General features: G+C 36.6%; 2 protein-coding genes across 2 annotated transcripts in view; both read right to left on the bottom strand.

The window, feature by feature from the left end:
* The window catches only part of LOC106169470 (scavenger receptor cysteine-rich domain-containing protein DMBT1-like), a 66,251-nt gene extending 61,550 nt beyond the window's left edge, over positions 1 to 4,701 (bottom strand). Inside the window, exons 1-11 of the mRNA XM_087014092.1 lie at positions 4,598 to 4,701; positions 4,205 to 4,342; positions 3,899 to 3,937; positions 3,419 to 3,508; positions 3,087 to 3,128; positions 2,721 to 2,858; positions 2,370 to 2,408; positions 1,893 to 1,982; positions 1,397 to 1,486; positions 874 to 1,027; positions 281 to 489 (exon numbers count right to left, since the gene is read on the bottom strand). Coding sequence (XP_086870218.1) covers positions 281 to 489; positions 874 to 1,027; positions 1,397 to 1,486; positions 1,893 to 1,982; positions 2,370 to 2,408; positions 2,721 to 2,858; positions 3,087 to 3,128; positions 3,419 to 3,508; positions 3,899 to 3,937; positions 4,205 to 4,342; positions 4,598 to 4,628 — 1,060 coding nt within the window. The 5' untranslated portion in view covers positions 4,629 to 4,701. The remainder of the gene's footprint in view (positions 1 to 280; positions 490 to 873; positions 1,028 to 1,396; positions 1,487 to 1,892; positions 1,983 to 2,369; positions 2,409 to 2,720; positions 2,859 to 3,086; positions 3,129 to 3,418; positions 3,509 to 3,898; positions 3,938 to 4,204; positions 4,343 to 4,597) is intronic.
* Positions 4,702 to 4,836: 135 nt separating this feature from the next.
* Positions 4,837 to 8,191, bottom strand: LOC147761917 (uncharacterized). Its single transcript, XM_087014091.1, has 6 exons — positions 8,106 to 8,191; positions 7,689 to 7,811; positions 6,415 to 6,450; positions 5,731 to 5,868; positions 5,417 to 5,455; positions 4,837 to 5,024 (listed from the first exon to the last, which is right to left on the bottom strand). Exons 1-6 carry the CDS (start codon positions 8,158 to 8,160, stop codon positions 4,837 to 4,839), a joined length of 579 nt encoding a protein of 192 aa, XP_086870217.1. The 5' UTR covers positions 8,161 to 8,191.
* Between the last annotated feature and the right edge of the window lie 4,153 nt (positions 8,192 to 12,344).

The following is a 12,344-nucleotide window of genomic DNA, read 5'->3' as shown; positions in this document are numbered from 1 at the left end:
TACGTGTGCTTTGGCACGCCATGAAATGGGTAAAACTTCTGCCTTTATTGCCAGATAAAGATAACGTAGGTGCTGTTATCACACATGTGTGATACAAAGCGCCCTGCCTCGTTAACCGATATGTCAAACTTTTAATAGTAATGTATAAGCATGTACTAAACGCATTTGAATATATACCAAATTCATAATTTAATGGCTACAATTGTTTTGGCTAGAATATATTTGGCGCAAAAATCCCGACAAAAATTTTGAAGTTCAAAGGAGTAAGTTAGTAACTCGCCTGAATACGCCGTGGTAACCGATAGATCTGTATCATTGTAGCATGACACCCCAGCATCTTCACTATGTCCACAGTTGTGTTTACCCAGACCTTGGTGAGAGCAATCAAATACACTGGACTCGTAGCCTCTACAGCGCAGGTCATCCAGCCATATCGGACCACGGCCTTGACCAAACCTGGCACTCGAGTAGGCTCTCGCATTGTATGGGCTGTAACAAGTATAGATTTGGTAGGGTTTTACATTAGATGCATTGCAGACAGGGATTCAACTATCCAGACTCCTTAAATTCAACGACTACGTTAGTCAAAAATGAAAACATTTTAGGACCTAGGGGGTATTGTTTCATTGTCTGAATAGTCAATACATATTTTTAATGTGGGGAAATTTAATGATTATAATATCCACATTTTAGACAAAAAATGCAAATATTGTTGCACTATTGTATACAGCATGGTGAGGGTGATAGGCGAACATTGCATTCTCTGAATATTTAATACTGAAATGCAAAGTGAGTCCAGTGAAATTTTGTGTTGTTATGTTTAAGGTACAAATTTAAGCAATACTGACGATGTAACGTTAATAAAAGTCGGACCTGTATCCCAGCATACGGCATACAACTTGAGCATCTGTGTTGTCAAAACTATCATCACAAACAGTCCCCCACTGGCCATTATGATAAACCTCCACACGACCTATGTTGCTACTCCCTCCTCCTACTAAACGGACCTTTTTCCCTGTAAACTTATCTGAAACGGCGGTCGTTTTATAATATAATATAATATAATATAATATAATATAATATAGTGATAGTAGGCGTGTCACTGCTCACTTAACAAGTTAGTAGCATGAACGAGAACAAAATGTGTTTGGTATGTTAACGAAAAGAAAAACTCAGAATTTTATTTTGATCCCTGAGCATGGTAAAGGCATTTTGCATAGTGCCCACGTGTTGTTAACTGGTCGCGACCGTTTAGTACAGAAAGGGGGATAGTTGAACTTGTACAGTTGGCAAACTACAACTAAAAAGGGGAATGTATAAATGTATTATTCTTAATTTAAAGGTGTCAAAACTACAATCAAATAACTCAATTTGCGTGAGTATATATGGAGAGTACAACCGTAGTGTACCATTTTTTTTTTCATATCACAAATACCTGTTGTGTTTGCTATTGAAGTTGTTTCCTCAGGTGGTAATGGCGTCGTTACTGAAACAAATATCGAAAAAATGCAGTATTTGTACTCCAAGCATCCCTATACATTGACAAGAAATGTTCAGTGACAACACATTGAAAACAAATTGCATGTTGCCATTGCTGAGTAATGTAATACATGGCCCAATGTGTATTTGTACATATATCAGTGTCCATATACATGTACATGTATTGAAAGTAAAACCCCTATATGTCGTTCAGTATCTTCCATAAGGATTTGTTATTCAGAGTCGTTCACTATACCATGCATACGTATAAATAATAAGACTCGATCGAAGTAGTAAAAAACATTTCAAAGGTGAACATTAATTAATGTAGAACAATACTAGGAGAAATGAGATGATAGGCTTACACATTATGATGAAATTATTCCATGCACATTTAAACAAATACTACTCACCACTGCCATATTGGCAATAATAACCCCACGTGCCTGCTGGACAGCGACATCTACCGTTATAATAATCATAGTATCCTCCATTTTGACATCCTATATTACGAAATAAGGAAAACTGACTCAATAGCACTGCACTTTGTTGAGTATAAACAGAGAATGTCCACTTATTGCCGTGGCATAGAGACTCAATCTGTATTTACAATTACACGTGCTGCGGACATAAGAGCAGGGGAGGAATGGGCTGTTTAGTGCACTGCTTGTGTCATGATTTAATGTGTTGCAAGCGACGTTTGTTGTACTTTAGCCGGACATGCAACGTCGTGATTTTCCAAATATTTGGAAACAATCAAATAACTATTAGCAAACTACATGGTTGTACTTTAGTAAACCTGATTTTTTATCGTCAAAAAAGCGCCATTTCTACTGAATTGCAAGTTTTAAAAATCATCCACAAAAAGATCCCTTTTCCGTGAAACCTACTCTGTGTTGTCATTTCCGTGGGTCTCTCAGTGGTTTGTCCTAAAAAATACACATTCAGCTTAAAGTGTTCAGTGCATTATTTTAGTAAAACATTTAGTTCTGGAGATAACAGGGGTTTACAGTACATGTATATTTCTACACATATATAGAATAAAGCTAAACTAATAACTATAGCATCGTAACTTGTAGTTTTTAATTTTTATTTTATTTATTTATTTATTTATTTATTTATTTATGTATTTATTTATTTTTATAAATAGTCACGTTATTAATCTGATTACATCGAATGAAAGAAAGATTTTCAAGAAATATATATTTAAAAAAGTATCGTGATATTCAGGCTATCCTTACGTCCATAATACTGGCATTTCTGTCCATAGTGATAAGAGTCACACTGACAGCTGTATTCTGTGTATTGGTACGGCCAGTACGAGGTTCTCTTCGGGTAACACGTTCCACCGTTCTGACACGGATTTCGGTAGCAGGGATCTGAAACACAACGAAGAGAATGTTACTCACCAAATGTGAAGGATAATTAGGCATCAAGCCAATAATTCAGGTAAAGTTAAGTGTTCATGTGCACAAGAAACATTGGCATTTGATCGAAACTGTCGAATCTCGACTTAACGTGGAGCGCACATTGATTAATATATATATATATATATATATATATATATATATATATATAGAGAGAGAGAGAGAGAGAGAGAGGCTCACCGTATGTTGTCGCCATTTTTGTCGGCTCCACAGTAGTTTGTACTACAACATATCAAAATTAGTTAAGTCTTAATCACTGGTTTATACGGTACTATACGGTAATGATGTAAACGGCTGTCTATGAGATATGCAGTGCATGCATGTGCTCTGACTTGGGGTTCCACAAAAGTGCTGCTGTTTTTATTAAGTACTCTAACTTATTTACATGTGTACCTGTATATTTATTTATATTCATTAGAAAGGGTAAGAGTGAAATAAATCGTAGGGAATGAAGTAAGGACCACTCATCACCATGAAATTGTTCTCTAGAATATTTTCACAAGTCAACTCACCACTTCCATATTGGCAATAATAGCCCCACGTGCCTGCTTGGCAGCGACATCTACCGTTATAATAATCATAGTATCCTCCATTTTGACAGCCTAAATACGGTAAGGGCATGAGAAAATTGAATAAATACACTGTATACACTATTTATCAACCGAGCATGTTCATTTATTACTACTACGGTGGAAAATTATATTTTTTTCTTTACTGTTACACGTGTATCAGATATGTTTAGTGCATGCATCGGCTGTTAATTGTATCTGTAGTTATTTGGGGCAGGTTCTTGTGCATGTAACATCTTGTATCATGTTGCGATCGACGCTTGCTGTACCTAAACCGGGCATGCGACTTCGTAATTTTCCCAGATATTTGGGAAAAACGATTAACTATCAGCAAACGACATTAGTAAACCAGCTTTTATCCCCCAAAAGCGCCTTTCTACTCAATTACAAGTTACATAGATCGGCGTTTTCCATAAAACCTACTTTGAGTTGTTTCTACTGTGGGTCTCTCAGTGGTTTGTCCTGAATAAAAAAGAACAGATTCAACTTGAATCGTTCAGTGCATTGTTACAGTAAAAATGTAGTGCTGCAGACAACAAGGATTTACATGTTTTATACAGACACAGGATAAAGCTAAACTAATTACTTTACCCTGGTAACTTGTACTTTTTTATTTTATTTATGTATTTATTATATAGTCACGTTATAAATCTAATTATATCAAATCAGATAATAATTTTCAAGATTTATATCTTAAAATAAGTATCGTGATATTCAGGCTATCCTTACGTCCATAATACTGGCATTTCTGTCCATAGTGGTAAGAGTCACACTGACAGCTGTATTCTGTGTATTGGTACGGCCAGTACGAGGCTCTCTTCGGGTAACACGTTCCACCGTTCTGACACGGATTGCGGTAGCAGGGATCTGAAATGCAATGGAGAGATAGGAAACCACAGCAAAAAGTATACGTTAATTTATCAGTGAACATCACGATTTGCCAGAGGCAATGTTAATCACCAATATGAAAGATGGATAGGCATCACTCTAATATTTCAGGTAAAGTTAATCTTCATGTGCACAAGAAACCTTGGCATTTCATCTAGACTGTCGATTCTTGACTTAAAAGCATAACGTGGTAAGCACGGAGATTGAGAGAGAGAGAGAGAAAGAGAGGCTCACCGTACGTTGTCGCCATTTTTGTCGTCTCCATCGTAGTTTGCGCTAAAACATATCAAAATTAGTTAGTCTCAATCACTGGTTTATACGGTACTATCAAGTGTAATGATGTATATGGTTGTCTATGAGATATACAGTGCATGCCTGCACCCTGATGTGGGATTCCACAAAAGTGCTGCTGTTTTTAATAAGTACTCTGAGTTTTTTATTTACATGTGTACCTGTATATTTATTTATATTCATTAGAAAGGGTAAGAGTGAAATAAATTGAAAGGAATGAGATAAGGACCACTCATCACCATGAAATTGTTCTCTAGAATATTTTCACAAGTCAACTCACCACTTCCATATTGGCAATAATAGCCCCACGTGCCTGCTTGGCAGCGACATCTACCGTTATAATAATCATAGTATCCTCCATTTTGACAGCCTAAATACGGTAATGGCATAATGAAAATGAATAAATACACTGTATACACTATTTATCAACCGAGCATGTTCATTTATTACTGCCACGGTGGAAAATTATATGTTTTCTTTATTGTTACACGTGTCACAGATATGTTTAGTGCATGCATCGGCTGTTAATTGTATCTGTAGTCATTTGGGGCAGGTTCTTGTGCATGTAACATCTTGTATCATGTTGCGATCGACGCTTGTTGTACGTAAACCGGGCATGCGACTTCGTTATTTTTCAAAATATTTGGGAAAAAAATCAATTAACTATCAGCAAACGACGTTAGTAAACCGGGTTGTATCCCCCAAAAGCGCCTTTTCACTCAATTACAAGTTACATAAAAGGGCGTTTTCCATAAAACCTACTTTGAGTTGTTTCTACCGTGGGTCTCTCAGTGGTTTGTCCTGAATAAAAAAAGAACAGATTCAACTTGAATCGTTCAGTGCATTGTTACAGTTAAAATGTAGTGCTGCAGACAACAAGGATTTACGTATTTTATACAGACACAGGATAAAGCTAAACTAATGACTATAGCCTCGTAACTTTGACATTTTTTTTTTAAATTTTATTTATGTATTTATTATATAGTCACGTTATAAATCTAATTATATCAAATCAGATAATGATTTTCAATATATATATCTTAAAATAAGTATCGTGATATCCAGGCTCTCCTTACGTCCATAATACTGGCATTTCTGTCCATAGTGATAAGAGTCACATTGACAGCTGTATTCTGTGTATTGGTACGGCCAGTATGAGGTTCTCTTCGGGTAACATGTTCCACCGTTCTGACACGGATTGCGGTAGCAGGGATCTGAAAGATAAAATATTAGAGATGTAGGGAAATGGAGAGACTGGGTGACACAGCAAAGAGTGGACATCAAATTAGGAAAATCACGGTTTGTCAGAAATCCAAATGTTTTCAATAACGGTGATTTTATTGGAGAACATATATCAAACTCAATACCCAATATAACATAAAACAAAGTCATACCCAATACAAGATGTAACAAACACAATACGTGAGTATAAGCAGATTGCTGGCAAAAGGCACAAGGTACATAAAAGGTACATGTTTTTATGTTTTTGAAAATGTTTGTTTTGCGAGATACAAAACGTTTTTGTTGCGAGGGAGAGTGCGAGATAGTGTGTGTGTGTGTGTGTGTGTGTGTGTGTGTGTTAGAGAGAAAAAAGAGAGAGAGAGAGAGAGAGTCAAATAGAGAGTATATGTGTATTGTGTGAGAGAGAGAGTGAATATGTTTGTATGTGTGTGTGCGTGCGCTTGAGAAAGAGAGAGAGAAAGAGAGAGAGGAGAGAGAGAGAGAGAGAGATGAAGGAAGCGTCTTCCTCTCAAGCTTACCATATGTTGTAGCTCCATTGGTCTCCGTGGTGTGTTCTATAAGACAAAATGAAACATCCATAATTAGTGCATAAAGAAAATACAATAGTGCACATTATTGAAAAAGATTCAACAAAGATATGATCTGAGCTATCGAATTATAGAGCGACCTTAACATCCCCATTATTTCATCCAGGCCCATTATTGAATAGGGCTGAGCAAAACATCAAATTTACATTTCGTTATTAAAATAGGTAATGAACCTTTAAATTAAAACATTTGGAATGCCACCTTCATTATCTTAACTTGTGCGAGGAGAAATTACATACATAATTTAATCACCACGAGTCATGACATAGGCGGCACATTTATAATCAATATCTTATGTTCATATCTTGTTCTTTTTATCTAGCAAACAAACTTTTATCATAAGGCAAACGTTGAAGTCGACAGTATCGAGTGACAACAGATAAACACTGTCGTGGTCAACGGCTACTAAAGGATGACACATTGCTCCTTCGTTTATGCGAAATATTTCTGACGTAGTGAGTAAATTGAATTATCATTGTTGGTTGACTTAATCCAGACAGAGATACCAAATTAATTTACATCAGCCTTATAAATAGGTTGTCCTGGAATTACCTCAAAAGGGAAATATGCTTACAGGATAGTCTTCTAAAACATGCAGCCAAGGAACAAACGGGTACATTATTCGTTAAACACTTCATAAACATAAATAAATAAATGAATAAATAAATAAAATAAAATAAGATAGAATAAATAAATAAATAAATTCATAAAATAAAATAAATAAAAAAGGCCAGATATTGCATACAAACAAATCAAAGGCGAGCTCTTGTAAGCACAACTTTCCAAATATTTACAATACTATTTCATTCAAGCGAAAGTTATACATAGAGCGTTTCCTTATAGCAACATCGATTAATTCAATCAAAACAAATACGCTATGCAGGGGCGGATCCAGGATTATTTGAAGTGGGGGGGGGGGTCCGGAACGGAACGACAGGCCTCGGATGCAAAACCGACTATCGCCCCCTTGGTGTGGGGTTCGGGGCCTGCTCAAGGGTCTAGAAAATAACCGGTGTTTTGGAGAAAAAACAGTGACCTTTGGTACAGTTCAGAATTATGATTTAGATAGTCAAAATGCTAATTTCAAGACAGAGCCGAAGGGGCTGTCATGACCCCCTAACTCCCATCTAAATCCGCCGCTGCTATGCACAGTAAAATATATGACTATTTTCTGCCTGCAAAACATATAAATGATTTAATCATACCTGGTCTATACGTGGTCTGACAGTTCCTTTCGTCCGACCCGTCGCTGCAATCCCACCTTCCATTGCAGACGTAACTCCACGGTATATACCTCCCCGTTGGGCACCGGAAGCTACTCTGGGACACTAGGAAATACGGAATAGGCCTACATTTTCCTTTGAATACTATCTACCGCACTTTTTTTCTTTCTCTTTTTTTAACGTTTATTGTAGTTCATATTATGAGTTGAGCCCAGTATGAAAAACTACATTCCAAACTGCAAATCGATCTTTAGCAAACCATTTCTAAAACTTTATAAATATTGTTGAGTTAAAAAAGTTTTATCTAAAGTGGTCACGAGTAAGAAGTAATAAAATGCTTAAATTTTGAGAATGTTTAGCAACGAGCAGTATGTTGTCCAGAAATAAGACCATGCTTACCTGCCCGCCCAGACAGCGAAATAACAACGATCAAGAAAAATATCGTCTGCATCATTTCACATCCTTAAGACTAATGACATGTCGTGTTTCACTGGGTGAATAAGCCTTTTGGAGGGGAGGCTCACAACCCGGCACGAATATTCGAAAAACATTTTTTTTTTTATCTGATGTCCAAAGAAATAACACAAAAATGTATCATTGATGTACTTACATTACTACATTATAAACAACTCCTCCCCGTCAATGTTATAAAGAAAATCGATCACTCGAGTACAAGTGCAAATAAAAAATTAATTAATTATAAACACGTAATCTATTATTAGCTTTGAACGGCCCGGATACAAACCCCCCTCTGTCACCCCCAGCTAAATATACCCTTCCCCCTCGGAGGTGAAACCTTATCGAAAGAGATGTTGATTTTTCCGCGAATAACCAACATGGAAGATAAGAGACCAACGCGAACAGAAACTTTTCGCTTATAAATATTTCGACAAATATCATATTGGTATAGCTGGATAACGTCGCTTTCTTTGTGTAAATGTTTGCGTCGAACTGGTCAAGCAGCTGTCCCCAAGTTTAATGCTTTTTCCAAGAAGAAATGCCCGTTCACCTTCCAGCTATGCACTGTTCGCAATGCCATCTAGCGGACAGCGCCGTAATCACGGACCAGTGAATAGGACAAAATGTTAGGTATCAGTATCATTACAGTATATTAAATTAAGCTAATCCAACTGTCAGTGTTCATTTGATAAATATGAGCCACAGTGACAGTAAGAACTTTTTTAAAATTAATTTGAATTCTAGTACAAAAGTAAAAATTCTGTTCTTATATACCGCAGTATGCATGCGTCTCAGCGGGGTTCTCTAACGCCTAAGCATTTTTGGCTCGGTACAGTTTAGGTTTTGATGTTCTCGCCTCCATGGGGAGGGTACAGCCCAACATGCCTTATGGATCGTTGCAAGCTACCAAGCGAACAGATCTTTCGCTGCCTGACCAGGAACTTTACCCCTGCTACAACCCCTAAATGCTGAGTGCCAGGCCGGGAGACAGCAGGTAATCGTATATAAATGACTGGTATGTTCCCCGGGTGGGGTCGAACCCACGTCCTCCAGCTCCGGAGGGGGACGTTATGACCAGAAATTTTACCAGTGTTGTCTGGGTTATAAGTGACAAAATAGAAGCATAATACGATGATTAAATCAATTTTAATATATTCACTTATTGTCAAATATAAAATCATTTGTTACTCTTATGATGTAGCAAAAACAACATCACAACAAAAAAGCCTAATCAAGACACATTTATTCACCCTTATTCAACTTTCGGGTTGCAATGGGCTGTCTTGACTACAGATGCCATGACAGGACCACCCAGAACACAATGGTGATTTCTATGGAGACGAGTCATGGTAAACGGAATTGAGTTTGTCAGCTTTGTACAATTAGACGTGAACAATTCGCAAGCTAGGCCGATCATGCGTATAATCACAACGCTGGGTGTTTAGATTTGATCAATATGTACATGACAGTGGACAATTTTAATTGTCTAGTTTAAAAAAACTGTGACCAAAATGCGGAAAATACTGTTTAACATTTTTTTATCTTACCAGTGAATGTTCATCAAATTCATGTATATTTTATTCACGTGACATGACATACACAGGGCGCGATTTACTTTACTACACTGTACACTGCTTTAGTCAAATTACATTGTGAGTTATTTCAAATGTCCACAAAAATAATAAATGCGCTATTCTATCTATCCTTATGAATTAATTCATCTAAAATTGTGTCAATTATCAGCCCATTTTCAACTCATCCTGATTTTTTTCTCAAACCCATCCATATCTGTTTACTAAAAAAGCCACTAAGTTTAATGCCACACGAAGTGGGATTAATAACGCATTCTAAGTGCATGGGTGGCTTCTTGTTGAAGGTCAGTTAAAACTTTTAAAGCACAAAATGACACATAACTCATCTTAATCAAATCGCAATAGAAAACAAATACTATCTGTTTAAGGAAGTAAAAACCAATATAAAAATCGAATAAAACCATTGTCATTTTATATTAGAAGTAATGAAAGAACAAAATGAAACCTTAGAATTAAAAACTAAACGAAAATGGTAAGAAATATATATTAAAACATATTTACATTCTCTAATAGCGAATAGTTTGGTATAAATGGCACAACAATAGAACCCTACAGGATGTTATTTTAACACACGTTATAACCGTTTTTGAGTATAAAATATATTTCTCATTTCCTATACACATTTCATTATTATTATTTTTTATTTTATTCTATTTATTTATTTTTACTTTTTCTTATATTTTGTAAATTGTAAATTATATCAAACGCAATTGTAATAATGTATCAATATACCCGTGCAATACACTGTATTTGTGTACGGTCACTTAGAACCACTTGTCAACATATGAATATGAAATGTTGAGGTCGAATAACAAAACCATTTTGATTTTTATTCAAAATCTGAAATAATCTATACAGAAGAGGCCAACGTCTTAACGGGTTTGGAAACGAAGTTAATGCGATCAAAGCTTTAGATAGTAAAAAGCGGCATGTGATCAAAACTCAAATTTCAAGTCAAGATTGGTGTTCGGTTAGTTATCCGGTATATGCGAGTTTTTACATATAAATGTAAAGTATGCATGGCTTTTGGCGTAAAGACATCTGACTAACTTGCTACTCTCCTCGTGATAGAGCTTCGGTGAGTTGAAAGCAGGTTACTCACTATATGACTTTAATTCCAATAAAATCGACCATTTATATACTTTATCAAATGATATATACATTCTATTTTTACTGCTTTCTGAAAATATCGGTGAAAGATGTGCAGAAGAAAAATTTCAAATAGCCTTTCAAGCACCTTGTTTTTGACGTAAAACTATACGGCTATGTCGGTCAGTGACCTGGACCACAACCTTAATAGCACGCGGTTAATACCTGTAACGCTGACGCGAGGTTGGGTTAATAAAATATTTGCGCGATGTTAATGGGACACTGCTGCAAGCAGGCTGGTGTATGGCACATATTCTCCTATGTACTACTTCCTGACTTGACTAAAATAGTCATTTTTATTCATTGTCTAAAATCCTTAAATGATCAGTAAACTTTACAATGATGAAATGCTAAAACATTGTAGTAATATAAACAAGCTGTAAAACAATATGCAATTATGCCGTCAAATTAAAGGGTTCACTTCAAATTAATTAATTAATAGTTTTAACTGTTTTATTTTTTAGCTGACTTATGACAAGGAACTCAGTTTTGTCATTATTAAAAATTAACTTGGTCTTTATAATCTATCTTCAAAGATCTGAGATACCGGTAGAAGTTTGCGTTCGCTTTATGATAGCGTTAGGGTTCTTAATATCACATTGGATGTGTAACTGAATTCCTTCATTAGGAAAACTGCCCAGACAGTCAAACATGAAATGAAATGAAAATTAAGATAAACACAGCATTGAACTTTGGTGCCGGGAGATGGGTGGGGGTGGCAAACAAAGCAGTCATTATCGCGGGAAGCTGGGGTCAGAGGTCTGCTAAACTTAGCTAAGCAATCATACACTCAATGTGAAACTGAAATGTAGCAATAGTATGCTCATCATATTCGGAGGCTTATTTCTGCCTTGTCCCTCCATTCCCACACACTTCAGACCTTGTTTTCAATATGCTATGCAGGGCCTATGAATGTACTTGGCAGTTAAACCCTAACCTTAACCTTAAATGGATAATTCTGACGCAAAGCAGGCCTGTCAATATGTACTGTAGTGGAGTGACGAATCCCTTGTAAGGAGTGTTGTGTAGTAAACAGTCCCTATTTCTGTCACACCTCCAACCCTCCCCCTCCACCCCCCTCCACCCCCCACCCCCATACGAGCTGCACATTGTTCTGTACCCGGCACGAGTAATGGGTGCTGTCGCTCAGTTCTTATGTGAAAATCAATTTATCCATTTTTGCCCACATTCGTAAGGCTTTGCTTAAGTTTTGCAATGTTACGTGCGTTGCACTTAATTACTTGTCCTAAATCCAGGTACGTTATCGGAGTGAATCAACCGTGGTCAACCTCAGTCAATGTCGGTGATTAATTGAAAGTGCGTCCTTGGTTTTGACCCGATAGGACGTGACCTCTGTCGCACCAAGGAGTTACAAACTCCTCGGTCGCATAGATACTAGTATCTGTAACACTGGATCTCATTTCTTTCTCTGAGAGAG

The sequence above is a fragment of the Lingula anatina genome, chromosome 5, assembly GCF_051362555.1.
Source record: "Lingula anatina isolate TDL-2025a chromosome 5, LinAna3.0, whole genome shotgun sequence".
NCBI lineage: Eukaryota > Metazoa > Brachiopoda > Lingulata > Lingulida > Lingulidae > Lingula > Lingula anatina.
This window is presented reverse-complemented; position numbering and strand designations above follow the sequence as displayed.

Bases quoted from the DNA above. Each gene is read 5' to 3' on its own strand.
- LOC147761917 (XM_087014091.1), bottom strand. From the start codon at position 8,160: ATGATGCAGACGATATTTTTCTTGATCGTTGTTATTTCGCTGTCTGGG. The intron at 5,869-6,414 runs GTAAGCTTGAGA...TTTATCTTTCAG, and splicing joins CAATGGAGCTACAACATATG to ATCCCTGCTACCGCAATCCG. The intron at 5,456-5,730 runs GTAAGGAGAGCC...TTTTTTATTCAG, and splicing joins GAAATGCCAGTATTATGGAC to GACAAACCACTGAGAGACCC.